Below are 20352 nucleotides of genomic sequence, written 5' to 3' on the forward strand. Positions count from 1 at the left end.
CCAACAGTGTGTTCCTCTTGGCTTCTGTAACTGGCTGCAACTCCATCCAGTGAGCTTCATACCAGTCTGTGTTCCTGCACTCTTTCCTTCCAAAAGCTGTGACTGCTGAGGAGTGGATGGTGTAATGGAGTTGTGACCACTTGGTGTCAACATTTTCGTCGCTGGTGGTAAAGGTCTCCAATTTCTCTTTGAAGGGGTCTTCAAACATCTTAGATCTTGCAGGATCCTTTGCACAGCAGGTATTAATGCGTGGGAGACCTTTGGTTTTGGCATGATGGCTCTTCTTGGGCATCAGTCTCACTCTACTGCCAACAAGGGAGTGGTCTGTGTCACAGTCAATGCTATGGTAACTGAGTGTGGAGGATGCTGCTGAGGTCCACATGCCTGGTGATGACAAGGTCAAGCTGGTGCCAGTGGTGTCTCCAGGAGACTTTATGGAGCGCCTTACACTTGACGTAAATGTTGGTGACACAGACCGTGACGGCACAGTTCTAGCAGTCTCTGTTCATTCTCGTTCATCCTACCTATGCCATGATGACCTAAGCAGGATGGCCAGGCTTCAAAGTCAGATCCCACTCTAGCATTGAAGTCTCCCAAAAAGGTACCATCCTTCAGTGCTGGGGATCCTGGATGTTGTCTCATCCAGTGCCTTGCAGAACTGATCTTTCACCTCTGGGGTAAAGCAGAACATTGGAGCATAGACGCTGAGAAGGTTAACAGTGCCTGATGAAGTTGACACATGGAGAGCAAGTATTCTGTCTGTTCTGCCTGTTGGCGTTTTGATAGCTGCAGAAAGGGAGTTCTTCACAGCAAAGTTGACACCATACTGCCTGGGATCGTCCTGCGACAGACTGTGCCAAAAGAAGGTATAGTCAGACTCTCTGAGCCGCTGTCAGCCAGACAGGTCTCTTGTAGGCAAGCTGTGTCAATGTTCATTCTTGCCAGCTCCTTGTTGATGACTGCAGTCTTGCGAGAGTCGTTGATCTGCTGGAGATCATCGGTGAGTCCAGTACATATGGTCTGGACATTCCAGTTTGCTAGCCAAAGAACTGGAGTCTTCGCATTCTTGATACGTCTGTGTTTACCTGGTGCAGGGTTTCCAGCTTACTTATCAAGATTGATGACCTCTAAGCCCCATGCACCCAGAGGAGCAGGCAAGCTGTGGTGAGACAGCACCTTACTGGCTGGGGGCTGCCCAGCTTGAGGCGGGTGGTAGCTGTCCAATGAGATGCAATGATCTCTCCCACCATCAGAAGTGACCCTAGGCACTCCTTTCCTATGCTGATCAGATGGAACTTTTAACCAGTAACTGCCACTTCCTGTTCCATGTCTAGGGACAATGCTGGAATATTCTCTCCAGGGGGCTACAGGCCTGGGCAGTGTATATGGAGACCTTAGGCTGCCCAGGCATCAAGATCCCCTTCTTGGCATTGCTGGTAGGATCCGAAGGACAGGTTAGACCGATACAATTTGGTACCAGCGCAGCTTCAGGAGTTGCCGGAAAGTGATGCTGTGCTCCATCCAACCGCCTTAGGGGCTCCACTCTGGATTTGTCCTCAGGGTTGACTCCCAAAGCCTTTCCTGTGAACAGGTATGCCACAAGGCAGCGGAGGTTTGGAATCAAGGTTTCCCTTCCCCTAGATGAACTGCCTTCCCAGACTGACAAGCTCCATCAACCCGAAGCAACTGATTGAGGTGCCAGTGACCCGTCTTCACCCCTTCTCCTGTCAGTAGAAGCAGTTCCACTGGACTTGGAGACTAAGCCACACAAGCAGGCCAGGAGCGGGGCTTAGATGTCAGAGGCTATTTGAGATGCATGGCATATGGGAGCACTTTATAGATAGTGGGAGCTTATCCCTACTATCACCCCCAGCTATGACAACCTTGGAACTAATATAATAAACATACAGTGTCTTGCAAAAGTATTCATCCCCCTTGGTGTTTGTCCTGTTTTGTCGCATTACAAGCTGGAATTAAAATGGATTTTGGGGAGTTAGCACCATTTGGATTTACACAGCATGCCTACAACTTTAAAGGTGCAAATTATTGTTTTATTGTGACAATAATTAAGATGAAGAAAAAACAGAAATCTGGAGTGTGCATAGGTATTCACCACCCCCAAAGTCAATACTTTTTAGGGCCACCTTTTACTGCAATTACAGCTGCAAAATCTCTTGGAGGTACTGTACGTCTCTATTAGTTTAACACATCTAGCAATTGGGATTTTTGCCCATTCCTCAAGACAAAACTGTTCCAACTCCTTCAAATTAGATGGGTTGCATTAGTGTACAGAAATCTTCAAGTTATGCTTCAGATTCTCAATTGGATAGGAGGTCTGGGCTTTGATTAGGTCATTCCAAGACATTTAAATGTTTTCTTTTAAACCACTCTAGTGTAGCTTCAACAGTATGTTTAGGGTCATTGTCCTGCTGAACCGTGAACCTTTGTTCCAGTCTCATACCTCTGGCTGACTCAAACAGGTTTTCCTCCAGAATTGCCCTGAATTTAGTGCCATCCATCTTTCCTTCAGTCCTGACCAGCTTTTCTGTCCCTACAGATGAAAAATATACTCACAGCATGATGCTGCCACCACCATGCTTCACTGTAGGAATGGTGTTCTAAGGGTGTTGGGTTTGCACCACACATGGCATTTCCTCTGATGGCCAAAAAGATCCATTTTAGACTCATTTGACCAGAGAATCATCTTCCATGTGTTTGGGGAGTCTGCCACATGCTGTTGGGCAAACTCCAAACATGTTTTCTTTAAGCAATGACATTTTTTCTGGCCACTCTTGCATAAAGCCCTGCTCTGTGGAGTGTATGGCTTAAAGTGGTCCTATGGGCAGATACTCCCATCTCCGCTGTGGGTCTTTGCAGCTCCTTCAGTGTTATCTTTGTCACATCTCTGATTAATGCCCTCCTTGTGAGTTTTGGTGGGTGGCCTTCTCTTGTCAGGTTTGTAGTGGTGATCATATTCTTTCCATTTTGCTATGATGGATTTAATGCTGCTCCATGGGGGAGATATATAATAACCCAACCCTGATCTGTACTTCTTCACAACTTTGTCTCTGACCTGTTTGGAGGGCTCCTTGGTTTTCATGTTGCTTGCGGTCCTTCCAGAACAGGTTGATTTATACAGACATCATGTGACATTTTGATTGCACACAGGTGGATCTTAATGAACCAATTATGTGACCTTATGAAGTGAATTGGTTGGACCAGCTCTAATTTAGGTGCTTCATGTGAAAGGGGGTGAATACCTATGAACACTCCAGATTTCTGTTTCTTCATCTTGTTTGTGCCACAATAAAACAACGTCTACCTTTAAAGTTGTAGGCATGTGTAAATCAAATGGTGCTAACCCTCAAATCAATTTTAATTCCAGCTTGTAATGCAACAAAACAGGACAAACACCAAGGGGGATGAATACTTTTGCAAGACACTGTGTATATATTGCAGTACTTAGGTACTTGGTCACATTTAAAAAAAAAAAAAAAAAAAAGTTACACCTCCAAATAACCTGAACTTTGTCTGACAGATTTTATCCTGTTTACACTGTGCCAAGTTGGTAGACACTTGCCTCAAAAGACTGGTGTATTACAAGCAAAAGGTGCTTCAATAAAGTATTGGTTAAGAGGAGTGCACACTTTTGCAAACAACTTTTTGGCAAGCCCCCCCCAACCTCTTCTAATTTTTGCACTAGAAATTTGTTGGTTGCCATATCACATCAAAGGTGGAAGATGATCTGGGAAGCTTTTATCTTGGTTTAATTTTTGTACATCACAAAAACCTGCTGTTTAAACAGGCATATGTAGACTTTTATTCACTGTACGTGTACACATACAGTACATGAACATGGAACAACTGCTGACAGTCAAGGCTTGGTCATGAAATTATTGCTAAAATGTCATAAAGACATCATGAACACTGGCAGCCAATGTAGATCACGACTCCTGAAATATATTTGTAATGTTTTAATAATCTACTTTTTGTTTCCCAATTTCTCTATAGGCACGTAACATTCAGACATCGACCATCGCAGCTATCAAAGTAGTCAAACTGGATGCTGGTAGGTTATAAGCATCTCAAAAGGTAAAATTGTTCATACAATTTATTTTTCCTTACTATTAAGTGCATCAGGAGCATCCCTGCCAAAACTGATTGTCTGATGAGGTCAGAAGCTGTTTCACTGGAATGGACTGAAGGTTTCTGAGGTCATAAACTGTTTACCACCAGATCATCCACCTATTTTAGGGGCATCATTAGTCAGTCAGGTGTTTTCATGGTCACTTGGCAGAATCAAGCACTTTGTGGTCTTCTCTAATTGCATTGTGGTGCCCAATGAGAGAGAAAAAAAAAAAAAAAAGCTGCCTGTTGAAAAATTGAGACATTTCTTGATATCTGACATGCGTGCACCACTGGACAGGTGGTGCTAAAATGCAGAGGGAGAACCTTATATACATTACAGGTTTATCCAGAGCAGTCTGGAGAGCAGATGGGGTTGGGTGCCTTGCTTAAGGGCACTTCAGCCATTCCTGCTGGTCCAAGAAATAAAATCGGTGACCTTTTGGTCCCAAAGCTGCTTCTCTAACCATTAGGCCATGGCTTCCAGTAATAAATACCCAAAGTATGGGAGAAATTATGGAGGAGTTAAAAAAAAAAAAAATTTTCAAATCAAACCATTGTTTATGAACACTAACGTGTATATTAAGGTGTGGTAGCGGAACATATTTAAATGGAATTTTGTCCCAGTTAAACAAATGCTTACTATACCATGCATATTCATTTATGTTCCTAAGCTCAAGCCACTGTACTGTCACAATCACTGTAAATGAGTGTTTAAGGCAGCTGGGCCATAGAAGGTTCACGCTGCACACTGCATGCTGCACGCTACACGCGTGTAAAGAAAAGTGGACAAACGTAGCATGACTTGCTCTGGGCCATAGAACGGCGTTCACGTTGCACGCTGCACACTTCACGCGTGAAGCGAGAAATGAACATGCACACTTTTTTCTAGGCGTGAAGATGGAAATTCCAGTCAATGCATGCGGTCACCGCCGCGCCAGCCAATCAGAACGGGTCTAGGGAGATAACTCTATGCTTTCAGGGGAAAACTTCAGAAAAAATATAATTAAATGGTATAATTGAAAAATAGTTCTTCATCGGGATTGTCAAGCAGATTATAGAATGTTCGGTGAAATTCACCACGGGTTTCTCTCAGAAGGAAGTGTTCTCGGCTCCAAATTCTGTTCCTTTTTCTCTTCCTCTGTCTCAGTAAAAGCAGAATGAGGCAATCGTCGTCATCCGAAGAGTCCATATTGTTGGTTACTCGGTCAAAGTAGAACAGACGCAACACGTGAACATCCAAGCATGAAGTTTAATGGCCCAGGGTCCGGTTCTTCACGTGAACGTGTAGCGTGCAGCATGAACCTTCTATGGCCCAGCAGCCTAAAAGCCATCAAACATAACATTAGTTCCCTAAGGGAATCAGATCCTTAAGGGCAAATTACAGCTAAAATTAAAGGGCTGATGACACGTTTTTGACATCTTTGGCGATGTTTTATAACATAAGTAATTCCCGATGATCCATATATTAATTCACGAAGGCGCCTATTTTACAAGTTATGATAAAAAACGCAGCTATGTGGGCAAATTTGACAGGGCTGCAGCACCCAGGAGACGAATGAGGAGGAGGGGCTATATGACGTCAGCGAAAGAATCTTCCTCCTAACTTACCAGTTTGTTGTTGATGCGACAGGTGTTCAGTTTGTCATTATTAGTATTATTATTATACATTATTATACACATTTTATATTAGTTATTATGCCTTCGCGTTGTGTTGCCGGCTTTTGCTCCAAAACCCACAAGGATGGATGCAGAGATCCCAAGCTGCATGCGAAGTGGGTGAAGCAAGTCAGGCGCACTCGTGACAAGTGGGAGCCCTCACCAACATCCATCCTGTGCTCTGAACACTTCGATTTGGATTGTTTTGACACCCTTCCCAGCTTAAAAGAATCTCTTGGGTGTGCAGTTCAGCACAAACGTGCGTTACTACCATCAGCAGTGCCTACACAGTGTTGCCAGATTGGGCGGTTTCGAACATATTTTGGGCTGGAAAACGTCAGCAGTATCTGGCAACAGATACTGCTGACGTTTTCCAGTCCAAAATATGTTCAAAACCCACCAAAATGCACTTGAAACCGCCCAACTGGGCGGGAAACCACTCAATCTGGCAACACTGCCAGTATTCCGGAGGGGGTCTACTAGTAGCTATGCCGGATCCAGCAGTCGCCTGGGACAAGGCGACTCCTCCAAAGACAGTCCTCCTGTCAGAACATGTGTTGTGAAACGACATAAGATAAAGGTACGTAGAGCTATAGATTCTACATGATAATCATAAATGTAATCATAAAGTCGGCATGGTATCAGTCACGTATTTGCTTGTGAAAGCTTGCGGCTTTCATGTAACTGCCGCCTAGCAACGAGAGGCAAAGGGTAAAGAGGGTAGGCTATCATAGATTCTATTCGGAAGAGATCAACACAATTCTAGACTCCCAGAAGAGGAAGAGCTAGCACTAGAGTTCACCGGCGTTTTCATGCGCCATTTCCATTGAGTAGAACCAGAGTAGAACAGCCAGTGAACCGCAGCGTGTTCTTCCGCTGACGTCACAGCATGGCCACGAGCCACGGACCCAGTTTTCTTGCGCTGTGCAATTAAAATTTGGATATTCGCGTAACAGCTTCTTTTCACGTAATTATAACAGAAATCTAACGTTTGCCATGTTGTATAGTTTATTTAAGAAATTGCATAGAGTCATGTTCATGTCATCAGCCCTTTAAGACTGCCTGTGTTTCAGGAGACGACATTTCAAGCATTCAGCAGGAGATCACCATGATGAAGGACTGCATGCATAAAAACATTGTGGCCTATTTTGGCAGCTACCTCAGGTTTGTCTCATTGCCATTAATCCTCAAACAGACATTCAAATTCTTTTGGATTATATTTATTGAATTGGTTATGGACAGCAGTGACACAGAATCAAACTTCCAAATTTAACAGAAACAACAAATTGTGGATCTGCATGGAGTTCTGTGGAGGGGGGTCATTGCAAGACATCTACCATGGTAATGTTTAGCAGGGCTTACAAATATATTGTTGAAATTTATCTCCACATTAATAATGCTTTTACAGTTATTGAATATAGTTTTGCAATTTAGCATCTTAAATCCTAAATTTAAGTAAACTGCTTATGACAGAGGAATTGGCAGGATAGGAGGCTTCCTACTGTGATGACCTTTTAGAATTTACTGTTTGTCAGGTACAGTGATCAGGTTCACAAGCATAATGCATTTTGGTCTAGTTTCCAAATATGAAATAACTTGAGTTTGCGGTTTGTAAGTTTGTATTTGCTAAGTTTCATGTGTAAATTTTAAAGCTGTTGTCTTATGAATTCTTGAATAATAATGAATGTAAAATACATTTAATTTCTCAAGCTTTCACTAATTTGACAGTGATTTCTCTAAATCCCTAAATGAGTCTCTAAATGAGGGCACTGGTGTTTTTACAGTGACTGGACCCCTGAAAGAGAGACAGATAGCATATGTATGCAGAGAAACGCTACAGGTGAGGATGGGTTTAATGTCAAAATTGTAAAAACTTTGCACATTATCTATCTCTCATATATATATATATATATATATATAGTGATGTCACGAGAGGCTGGCTGGCTCTCGGCAGGGCCCTTCAATCAGTGCGAGGACACAGAAGTTAAAAGAAATCAAGATTTTTAACGTTGTGCCAGGAAATCAAACAGAAAAGGCAACTCAAAGTTCAATATTCAAACAAAGATGGATTCCCAAAAAGTCAAACTCAAACCATGTCTCTGGCTTTAGAACAATGAAATTATAGGCAGGTTTCCTTCAGTCCAATATCCTTTTCCCAGAACAAACAAAATCTTCTGCCTTACTTTGAGTCCAGTTAACAATCCCTGTAGTCTTCAGCCCGGTGGCAGCCCACTAGCAGGTGTCCGTAACACAGGGAAGTATCTCAGTGCAAAAATCCGTCAGGTAAGAATTCCAGATAAGTTTTCCAACAGATATTCCACCCAGCAGGTTCCACTCAGCAGCGGGAGTCCATGAACCTCACTCCTCTCCTTTTCACAGAACACTGAGAGCTTTTGAGCTCTCACAAAGCCCTCTTGCGCATTAGGCCCTCATTGGCCACAGGTGTGCTGCTGGGTTGTGTGCTGAGGGATGCAGTTCCTAACTCCACCACCAGATGGAGTTATAGCTGCCAGAAGTTGGAGCCATCTGCGTGTGACGTAGTGCCCTTCGATGACACAGCCTCTCACTATATATATATATATATATATATATATATATATATATATATATATATATATATAAAATACACACACACGGGTTAAAATAAGCTAAAATGTGGACTCCTCTGACCACAGCACCCTTTTCCACTGTCTTTGGTCCATCTGAGATGAATTTGGGCCCAGAGAAATTGGCAGGGTTTCTGTATAGAACTGATGAAAGGCTTCCTCCTTGCATAATACAGTTTCAGGTTGCATTTCTGGATGCAGCAGGGGACTCTTGAAAACCATTGTTGCTTAACAAAGTACTCCAAAGCCTATGTGGTTCTATTTGTCACATTAGCATGACTGTTTCTCAGGGAATGCCGCCTGAGGGCTCGAAGGTCATGCATATTCAGTGGTTTCCGATCTTACCCTTTACCCACTGAGATGTGTCTGAATCCCCGGAGTCTTTCACAATATTATGTACTGTAGATTTTGAAAGACCTGAAATCTTGCACTGAGAAATGTTCTTTTTGAATTGACTGCCAAAATTCATGAGAGAATTGTCATAAAGGGGTGAACCACAACCCATTTTTGCTTGCAAAGACTAAGCTTTTGGTGCATGGTCCTTTTATACCCAATCATTTTACCATTTAATCTACTTATTGTGGAATCTTCCAAAATGGTGTTACTTAAATATCCTATAAATCTTTGTCTTATTTTTGCCTCTGTCCCAACTTTTTTTTGAGTGTGTTGCAGGCATTAAATTCAAATTTTGTTTATATTTACAAAATACAATTAAGTTGGTCAATAAAGCTATTGAAAATATTTTTTTGTACTTTTTTCAGTTAAATAAAGGTTCACATGAATTAACAAATCACAAATTTTTAATTTTCATTACATTTTGGAAAATGTCCCAACTTTTCTGGAAATGGGGTTAGTAGTCAAAGTACAGAAAACCGTATGAATGGTGTGCCCAAACTTTTGACTGGTACTGTATGTTGTACAATCATTCTGATACAAGTAAAAAAAAATTAAAGTTCTCAGAAATCATTGAAAGCCCAGTACTGTCACAACATGCATGTCTATGATGACATTTATATTCGTGTATGTAAATTCTAACTGCAACTGTATGGGAGTGACGGTCAAATGTCCACAAACTTTTGGCCATACAGCGTACTTTTCTTACTTTAGTTTGAAAATAGTATAGTTATATTTGGGGTTTGATTATAGTTGCAAGGGCTGGATTTGCAATGGGTTAAGACTTAGTTTGAGGGTTAAGCTTAGAATTAGGTTAGGGCTAGGTTATGGGTTGGAATTAGGCATTTAGTTGTGATGGTTGGTTTGGGTAAGGGGCTAGGAAATATATTGAGTATCCCCACAAAGATACAGTGTCTTGCAAAAGTAGGGGAGAGTGGGGAGGAGTGAGCCATGGGGAGAAGTGAACCACTTAAAATTTTTCTAAATTTAGCCAGGGTTTATCCCAGTTAACTTGTCATATGAAGTCACCAGGGAATTCCCCTGACTTCAACCCACAGTGGATGGAAGCCTGGCACCCTGCTCACAATAGGAGAACAAAAGTCTAAAATTCAAGGTAGTAAGTAAATATTTCACTTAACATGTTTTTTCATCCTATTGTCTAATAAACCAAGATAACAATCACATTGTTGTTGTTGTTTATTAGGCATGTACTATGGTATTGTGTGATGACATAACCTGGGCCACATCCTTCCGTTCAAATGTAGGTCGACATCAGAAGCAATGGCGGGTCGTTTTGGGAGGAGTGAGCCACACAGTGCATGGGAGGAGTGAGCCTAGGCTCACTCCTCCCTTCAGTGGCCCACTCCTCCCTTAACTAATCTTGTGTCATGGTGATACATGACCGTACCAATACTTTTACATGTAATTAAGGTATGGGGCTATAATCCACAGATTACCAATAATCCTACCAACCAGTCGTTGGCATCAAACGTACTTTAGACCAGTTCATGTTTGATGTGGTCTTTTAACACGTTCATTTTTGTATGCTGGGATGGCATACGAGGTACCTATACTTCTGTTGTAGGCTTTAAGAAGCCTTGAGTTCCAATTTCAGGTTAGTTGGTTATTTGGCTAAGCGTGCCCATTACTAGTATCTCATTTCAGATTATTTTGGTGTTTCGGCTAAAGACAGGCCTCAGGTTTAATTATGTTTTATAGACTGTAATACTGCTGTGCAAACACATGTTCCTACAAAAAAAAAACTTATAATAGCTGGACTTTTTTTGTTAAGATTTTAGATTTTTTTGATATCTTTACTGTTTTACAAGTTTTACAGTCTGATTTGTTTTTTTTAATACATTTCATTTGTTACAGTTCAAATAAAAGTTTGTATTTCAAAAAAGCGGCTCACTCCTCCCCACTCTCCCCTACTCATCCCCCTTGGTGTTTGTATGAAAATGCTAGCATTTTTGGTTGTGAGATTAAGGTCAGGATCGGAATCAGATTAATCCTTAAGCACTGCCTTCTGAAAAGATTATAATGTTTTTATAGTGATGGTAAACATGTTAATGATGCTATTTTCTCTCTTTATAGGGGCTACATTATTTACATACGATGGGAAAAATGCACAGAGATATAAAAGTAAGACCAGGATTCTAACAATCATGCCACTTGTGCTCTGTGCCACATCAAAAAATTTTCAAAGTGTTCGTGTGTGTGTGTGTGTGTGTGTGTGTGTGTGTGTGTGTTTGCATACTTGGTACACATTGAGGAATGGAATACAGCAAACCACCATTACCATCACCAACAGACATTTTTAGGAAGTGAGGATATTTTGGCTGGTTCTCACGTTTTCAAAGGGCTATTTGAGGGTTAAGATTTAGTTTGAGGGTTAAGCTTAGAATTAGGTTAGGGCTAGGTTATGGGTTGGAATTAGGCATTTAGTTGTGATGGTTGGTTTGGGTAAGGGGCTAGGAAATACATTGAGTATCCCCACAAAGATACAGTGTCTTGCAAAAGTACTCATCCCCCTTGGTGTTTGTCCTGTTTTATTGCATTACAAGCTGGAATTAAAATGGATTTTTGGGGGGTTAGCACCATTTGATTTACACAACATGCCTACCACTTTAAAGGTGCAAATTGTTTTATTGTGACACAAAAAATAATTAAAATGAAAAAAAAATCTGGAGTGTGCATAGGTTTTCAAACCCCCCTCCCCCCCAAAAAAAGTCAATACTTTGTAGAGTCTCCTTTTGCTGCAATTACAGCTGCAAGTCTCTGTCTCTATTAGCTTAGCACATCTAGCTACTGGGATTCCAGCTTGTAATGTGACAAAATGGACAAACACCAAGGGGGATGAATACTTTTGCAAGACACTGTAGAAGTACACTCACCGGCCACTTTATTAGGTACACCATGCTAGTAATGGGTTGGACCCCCTTTTGCCTTCAGAACTGCCTCAATTCTTCGTGGCATAGATTCAACAAGGTGCTGGAAGCATTCCTCAGAGAGTTTGGTCCATATTGACATGATGGCATCACACAGTTGGCGCAGATTTGTCGGCTGCACATCCATGATGCGAATCTCCTGTTCCACCACATCCCAAAGATGCTCTATTGGATTGAGATCTGGTGACTGTGGAGGCCATTTGAGTACAGTGAACTCATTGTCATGTTCAAGAAACCAGTCTGAGATGATTCCAGCTTTATGACATGGCGCATTATCCTGCTGAAAGTAGCCATCAGAAGTTGGGTACATTGTGGTCATAAAGGGATGGACATGGTCAGCAACAATACTCAGGTAGGCTGTGGCGTTGCAACGATGCTCAATTGGTACCAAGGGGCCCAAAGAGTGCCAAGAAAATATTCCCCACACCATTACACCACCACCACCAGCCTGAACCGTTGATACAAGACAGGATGGATCCATGCTTTCATGTTGTTGACGCCAAATTCTGACCCTACCATTCGAATGTCGCAGCAGAAATCAAGACTCATCAGACCAGGCAACGTTTTTCCAATCTTCTATTGTCCAATTTCGATGAGCTTGTGCAAATTGTAGCCTCAGTTTCCTGTTCTTAGCTGAAAGGAGTGGCACCCGGCGTGGTCTTCTGCTGCTGTAGCCCATCTGCCTCAAAGTTCGACGTACTGTGCGTTTAGAGATGCTCTTCTGCCTACCTTGGTTGTAACGGGTGGTTATTTGAGTCACTGTTGCCTTTCTATCAGCTCGAACCAGTCTGGCCATTCTCCTCTGACCTCTGGCATCAACAAGGCATTTCCGCCCACAGAACTGCCGCTCACTGGATATTTTTTCTTTTTCGGACCATTCTCTGTAAACCCTAGAGATGGTTGTGCGTGAAAATCCCAGTAGATCAGCAGTTTCTGAAATACTCAGACCAGCCCTTCTGGCACCAACAACCATGCCACGTTCAAAGTCACTCAAATCACCTTTCTTCCCCATACTGATGCTCGGTTTGAACTGCAGGAGATTGTCTTGACCATGTCTACATGCCTAAATGCACTGAGTTGCCGCCATGTGATTGGCTGATTAGAAATTAAGTGTTAACGAGCAGTTGGACAGGTGTACCTAATAAAGTGGCCAGTGAGTGTAGTGTGTGTATACCGTATGTGATTTTAAGAATCTAGTGGTAGGTGTGTATTCATTGTTTTTTGTGCTCCACAGGGAGCCAACATTCTTCTGACTGAGAGAGGAGATGTCAAACTAGGTCAGTTAGGCCTTCCGCTTGTCTCTCACACACAAAGCTATACACTCCTTTAATTTTATTCCTCTTTATTCCATTTTCTCCCACAGCGGATTTTGGAGTAGCAGCAGAGATAAATGCCTCCATCGTGAAGAGAAAGTCTTTTATTGGTACCCCTTACTGGTGAGTAGTAGTTGACACGAAAGCTTGGGAAACCCCAAAAGTCACATTTTTCTTTGTATTGTGTGCCTTTTAAGGTTCAGGATGTCTGTACCTCTGAACATTCCATATTTAAAACATTTGAAATGAATAGTAAACAAATTGTTTAAACATGTTTATTACAAAATTTGCATAGGCTGGACTCAACAATTAAAAATGCCAGTAGCAATGTACATGAGCATTCCGTTAAGAAGCCACTATGTCCACCTGACATCCCACATAGCTAATCTGCATAAGTCACTGTTAGACAGTTAGCTCACATTTGTCACAATGCAACTCATAAAGTAACTTTGTCACATTTATCCATTGATAATTGCATTGTCATGTTTCTTCAACATAACCATACCCCCCCCCCAAAAAAAAATTATACTGAAACAGCCAAATATTTTATTCAACATTTAACATTAGACACTGTAAGTCAGCTAGCTTAGCATGCAAGTTCTGTGGACAGGCAGGGCTCGAAATTCGTGGTGGTCCGGTCGCCCGAGGCGACTTAATTTGTCATTTGGCAAGTAATTCCTGTCACTTTCCAGCCCGGCTGGCTAGTTGAAAATAAAAACGATATATGAAGCGAAGATTCAGACACACCGTCAACTAAAGCTGCCACATATTAAGCGTGTGCCGTGTCTGTGTTAATCGATGTGTTTATCGGCAGGATGGTCAGGCTGTCGTTTTTTTCACTACTGTGTGTGCATATAACAGACATCCCAAGTCTCCCGGAAGTTCCGGGAGTCTCCCGCCTATTGATAGTGGCTCCCTGATGTCTGCAAATCGGATAATATCTCCCGGAATCTAGAGCAAGCGCGTGCATGCGAAACATTAATGTCTGCATCGCGCATATGACGGAGTGCGCGATGGAGCATGAGAGAGACTGCGTGTGTGCCTATTCATGAACCGCATGCTAGACAAAGAGCATCCTGATTGGTTTACAGACATCCCAACCTGCAGCCCCCCCCGGGAGTCCAATATATTATTATTTGTTGATATTATATTATGGTGCTCTGTGTTGTTCTCATTTACGTATTTAACAACAGTATCAAAATACTCTGGTTCTTGAAATAAATGCACATTAGTCATGAACAATGGTAACTACTCTCTTTTGTGTTATTTTTGACAGAAGTAAAATTCATACATGAACAAATTTTGGCTAGTTGATTTTCTGTTTGGCTAGTTACTTTGGAAGGTAACTAGTCCGGCTGGCTGGTGAAAAAATATACAAATTTCGAGCCCTGACAGGTACCATGTCATCTGCTAACCTCATGATACTGTAAGTCCAGAGTGATCCTATTTCATGACATCACAGAAAGGTTCATCAGAATAGTATGTTCAATGAATCAGCTTTTAAAATGGTTCTAAGAAAGCCTCTGTTTTAAATTATTATTCATTATATATTTAATAGAATGGAAAAATCTATCCTAAAACCAGACTGTATAATAGAAATCATACATTTTTACGAAGAGTCAAAAGAGATTGCCTGAGACAACAGTACATGTGCTTCAAAGGCATATAAGTAAGTAAAAGTTCATTTATAACATACATTTAAAAGACACAAGGCATACACCAAAGTACTTGTATAGGGTGAAGATCACAAAAAATATAGAATGCAATAAAAAGGAACACACAACATCATACACGAGACTGTTATAAACTGGAGACAACAGACCATTCAGAACAACATTGACAAACACAACACTTCTCATGTATATTGCACTGAGTTAAAAGCAATAGTACAACCCTGATTCCAAAAAAGTTGGGACAAAGTACAAATTGTAAATAAAAACGGAATGCAATGATGTGGAAGTTTCATAATTCCACATTTTATTCAGAATAGAACAGAGATGACACATCAAATGTTTAAACTGAGAAAATGTATCATTTAAAGAGAAAAATTAGGTGATTTTTAAATTTCATGACACGAACACATCTCAAAAAAGTTGGGACAAGGCCATGTTTACCACTGTGAGACATCCCCTCTTTACAACAGTCTGTAAACGTCTGGGGACTGAGGAGACAAATTGCTCAAGTTTAGGGATAGGAATGTTAACCCAGTCTTGTCTAATGTAGGATTCTAGTTGCTCAACTGTCTTAGGTCTGTTTTGTTGTATCTTCCGTTTTATGATGCGCCAAATGTTTTCTATGGGTGAAAGAGCTGGACTGCAGGCTGGCCAGTTCAGTACCTGGACCCTTCTTCTACGCAGCCATGGTGCTGTAATTGATGCAATATGTGGCTTGGCATTGTCATGTTGGAAAATGCAAGGTCTTCCCTGAAACAGACATCGTCTGGATGGGAGCATATGTTGCTCTAGAACCTGGATATACCTTTCAGCATTGATGGTGTCTTTCCAGATGTGTAAGCTGCCCATGCCACATGCACTAATGCAACCCCATACCATCAGAGATGCAGGCTTCTGAACTGAGCGCTGATAACAACTTGGGTCGTCCTTCTCCTCTTTAGTCCGAATGACACGGCGTCCCTGATTTCCATAAAGAACTTCAAATTTTGATTCGTCTGACCACAGAACAGTTTTCCACTTTGCCACAGTCCATTTTAAATGAGCCTTGGCCCAGAGAAGACATCTGCGCTTCTGGATCATGTTTAGATACGGCTTCTTCTTTGAACTATAGAGTTTTAGCTGGCAACCGTGGATGGCATGGTGAATTGTGTTCACAGATAATGTTCTCTGGAAATATTCCTGAGCCCATTTTGTGATTTCCAATACAGAAGCATGCCTGTATGTGATGCAGTGCCGTCTAAGGGCCCGAAGATCATGGGCACCCAGTATAGTTTTCCAGCCTTGACCCTTACGCACAGAGATTCTTCCAGATTCTTTGAATCTTTTGATGATGATATGCACTGTAGATGATGATATGTTCAAACTCTTTGGAATTTTACACTGTCGAACTCCTTTCTGATATTGCTCCACTATGTGTCGGTGCAGAATTAGGGGGATTGGTGATCCTCTTCCCATCTTTACTTCTGAGAGCCGCTGCCACTCCAAGATGCTCTTTTTATACCCAGTAATGTTAATGACCTATTGCCAATTGACCTAATGAGTTGCAATTTGGTCCTTCAGCTGTTCCTTTTTTGTACCTTTTAACTTTTCCAGCCTCTTATTGCCCCTGTCCCAACTTTTTTGAGATGTGTTGCTGTCATGAAATTTTCAATGAGCCAGTATTTGGCATGAAATTTCAAAATGTTTCACTTTCGACATTTGATATGTTGTCTATGTTCTATTGTGAATACAATATCAGTTTTTGAGATTTGTAAATTATTGCATTCCGTTTTTATTTACAATTTGTACTTTGTCCCAAGGGCGGCACGGTGGTGTAGTGGTTAGCACTGTCGCCTCACAGCAAGAAGGTCCGGGTTCGAGCCCCGTGGCCGGCGAGGGCCTTTCTGTGCGGAGTTTGCATGTTCTCCCCGTGTCCGCGTGGGTTTCCTCCGGGTGCTCCGGTTCCCCCACAGTCCAAAGACATGCAGGTTAGGTTAACTGGTTACTCTAAATTGACCGTAGGTGTGAATGTGAGTGTGAATGGTTGTCTGTGTGTCAGCCCTGTGATGACCTGGCGACTTGTCCAGGGTGTACCCCGCCTTTCGCCCGTAGTCAGCTGGGATAGGCTCCAGCTTGCCTGCGACCCTGTAGAACAGGATAAAGCGGCTAGAGATAATGAGATGAGATGAGACTTTGTCCCAATGTTTTTTGGAATCGGGGTTGTACAACCCCTAGTCCAAAAAAATTGTTACGTGTTACAACAGTGTGACTGAATCTGGAAGAATCTCTGTGCATAAGGGTAAAAGAGTGCAGGTGCTAAACTGGCCTGTCTGTCACTGAAAGTGTGTGGCACATTATGAAGTGCAAAATGTGAAAACGGAGATCCCGGACTGTTGAGCAACTGAAGTCATATATCAAGTACGAATGGGAAAGAATTTCGCATTCATAACTTCAACATTTAGTGTCCTCAGTTCCCAAATGTTTCCTAAGCGTTAAAAGAAAAAGTGTTGTAATATATTGGTAAACATGCCCCTGTCCCAATTTTTTGGAATCCGGGTGATATAAAGTTTTAAGTTCCAAGTGCAAAGAGTTGATCACCCTTGTGCTCTCGGTGAGACCTTGAAACGGCCTTGCAACAGTGACTGACCGGAGGATCTCTTGTGGTCATGTATGATTTACAAGATGAGAAATAGATGAGGGGGCCTGTCCATGAAGTGATTTAGCAACAAACAGCAAAACCTTAAAATGAATTCTGGACCAGAAGAAACAGAAGGCAATGAAGGGAGGCCAAAACAGGGGTGACATGATCCCTCTTCTTTTTGCCAGTTGTTAACCTGGCTGCAGCATTTCAGGCAAGCTGCAGCCATGACAATGAGTGCTGACTGATACATGTACAGTTGTGGTCATAAATTTACATTCATGAACATGAATGTCATTATGGACATGAATGTCATGGGAATATTGGGCTTTCAGTGATTTTCTTTGAACGGTTCTTTTTCTGACAATGATTGTACAACAACAACAGCAAAAATAATTTGGTGCACAAGTTTTCAGCACAGGGTCAAAATTATACATAGGGGTTCAAAAACTTGCATACAGTATACCTAATATTTGGTTAAATGTCCCTTTGCAAGTTTACCAGATGCTTTTGGTACTCCTTAAGAAGCTTCTGGCAGAATTCTGGTTGGATATTTGAACACTCTTCTTGGCAGAATTGGTTGAGTTCAATTTAATTTGGGTCTTTTCTGGATTTTTAAACCCAGTCCACATATTTTCAATAGGGTTGAGGTCAGGACTTGTTTTAAGCTTAATGGTAGCATACTTTATACATTCCACAGCCAGCTTTGTGTATTTGGTGTCATTGTTCCATTGGAACACCCAATTGTCTCATCTCATTATCTCTAGCCGCTTTATCCTTCTACAGGGTCGCAGGCAAGCTGGAGCCTATCCCAGCTGACTACGGGCGAAAGGCGGGGTACACCCTGGACAAGTCGCCAGGTCATCACAGGGCTGACACATAGACACAGACAACCATTCACACTCACATTCACACCTACGGTCAATTTAGAGTCACCAGTTAACCTAACCTGCATGTCTTTGGACTGTGGGGGAAACCAGAGCACCCGGAGGAAACCCACGCGGACACGGGGAGAACATGCAAACTCCACACAGAAAGGCCCTCGCCGGCCCCGGGGCTCGAACCCAGGACCTTCTTGCTGTGAGGCGACAGCGCTAACCACTACACCACCGTGCCGCCCACACCCAATTGTATCCAAGTTTTTAATGGTTTGAGGTTATGCTGAAGAATTCTGAGGTAATCCTCCACTATTACATCCATTTGGTCCACCGGCAGCAAAACAGCCTCAGAGTATGACACTACCACAACCATGCTTAACAGTTGGTACATTGTTCCATCTGAACAAATTTCCTCTCTGCTGTTGGTGATGGGTCTTTTTCCAGAAAAGTGGCTTGGCAAAGTGGATACACTTCCCAATAACTTCTACATACATGTAATTGTTTGAACCGATGACCTTGGAATCAGCAGCTGTTTAGAAATGGGTCCAAGAGACATTCCTGAGTTGTGTAAATCTATGGTCCTCTTTCTCAGATCTGCACTGAGCAAATCAGACTTTTTCATTGCACAGTGTGTTGTTCAATGAACTTTTATGTTGGCATAAAGGAGCTACCAGCTGTAGTCAGTCATGATCACGAAAAGGAAGTTAAGAGGCCTTGCTTTAGCAAGTTAAAAGACAGTTTGGAACTTTCAGCACCACTGAATTAATAATCTAAGTGTGCATATGTGCATTTTTGATCCTGTATGTATAATTTTGACCCTGGCTTGATCTCAGAAAACCCAAAATAAATTGAAACTTGTGCACCAAATTCTTCTTTTTCTTCAAATAAAGATGTATGTTGTACAATGCTTCTGCCACAGGAAAAAGAAAAGTTCAAAGAAATCATTGAAAGCCCAATATTGCCATGACATTAATGTCCCTGCATGTAAATTTTCTGACCGCAACTGTATAAACTAGTTAGTCATCTAGGCAGAATGTGATGAGCGCATAGATGATTTTCTCCAGGTCATGGTGGAATAGGAAGGATTAGGTTTTGGCAATGGAGATTACTTTGAAGTTTCAAAATGGATTCAAATAGACCAAAAAGGATAATTTCATGTTTGTTCTTATTCAACTTTAGGAAATTGTTTGCCATCAAGCTTTTAATGTCCTCTAAGCCATCTGTAAGACTGTGAGAACGTGGGTCATTTTAGATTTCAGAAATATCTGCTGAGCAGTGAAATGAGATGTCGTACATCCAGATGATATGACTGTGGTAGCAAGGGTGTGGTTGAACGTCGGCTGTGAATGGTGAGGGAGGAGTCAGGTTGAACCAGCAGGTAACATGTGCTGAGTTACACCTGTGTCTAATTATTGGCTGTCTATTGGCATCTTTGTGTCTCTTTCAGATAGCCAGCAATGAGAGAGAGAGAGCTGTGTTCCCCAACGTGTGTGGTGTGTGTTTGTATGTAGTAGTGCACTGAAAAGTGAAAAAAAAACCCACTCCTGTTCTGAAGCCTGCTCTGAGTTCCTCTGTATCCCAATCCCAGAGAATTGTTACACTGGTGCCGAAACAAGGGACTGAGGATCAACGCTGCCATGGAGTCCAGACCTGCCAGAGAGCTCCTCCAGACCCTTATCACTAACCTCCAGAGCCAGCATCAAGTCCTCTTTGAGCTGTCCATGGATCAGGAAAAGCACTTCCAGGCCCTGCTTGAGGCCCAGGCTGAGGACCAGCAGGTGATCCTGGTCCAATCAGTGGGTACTCCGGCAGTAGTTCCTGTGACCACCTTCCCCACCCAGCTGGTCAAAATGGGGCTGCAGCACGACCTAGAAGCATTTGTGGAGCTGTTTGAGCATCTTGCAGAGGTATGTGATTGGCCAACCTCGCAGTGGGTGTTTTGCATACTGCCGCTCCTGTCTGGGGAAGCCCAGCTTGCAGCTTGGCAGCTCCCCGCCACCAGCATACTGGAGTACCCAGACCTGAAGTGGGCTATACTTCAGGTGGGTCGCACACTGGAGGAGGATCACCAGCGCTTCCGTGCTCTGACATACAGCAAGACTGGTTGCCTGTTTGCCTTTGCCCAATGGCTCCGAGACAC

The 20352-nt window shown here is 42.4% G+C and overlaps 1 protein-coding gene across 3 annotated transcripts in view; it reads left to right on the forward strand.

Moving 5' to 3' along the window:
• Positions 1-20352, forward strand: part of map4k6 (mitogen-activated protein kinase kinase kinase kinase 6) — a 292471-nt gene that overhangs the window by 45618 nt on the left and 226501 nt on the right. For 2 of the 3 annotated variants that reach the window (XR_009655726.1, XM_060935787.1), the window contains exons 2-8: positions 4012-4069; positions 6858-6948; positions 7061-7125; positions 7569-7624; positions 10878-10925; positions 12966-13008; positions 13095-13167. Coding sequence is in view for 2 of the 3 variants with exons in the window: in XM_060935787.1 (XP_060791770.1) it covers positions 4012-4069; positions 6858-6948; positions 7061-7125; positions 7569-7624; positions 10878-10925; positions 12966-13008; positions 13095-13167 (434 nt within the window). In the remaining variant the exon portion in view is untranslated. Of the gene's footprint in view, positions 1-4011; positions 4093-6857; positions 6949-7060; positions 7126-7568; positions 7625-10877; positions 10926-12965; positions 13009-13094; positions 13168-20352 lie in introns of all 3 variants that reach the window. The other variant, XM_060935788.1, reaches the window with a different exon arrangement.

Source organism: Neoarius graeffei, chromosome 12 (genome assembly GCF_027579695.1).
Source record: "Neoarius graeffei isolate fNeoGra1 chromosome 12, fNeoGra1.pri, whole genome shotgun sequence".
Lineage (NCBI taxonomy): Eukaryota > Metazoa > Chordata > Actinopteri > Siluriformes > Ariidae > Neoarius > Neoarius graeffei.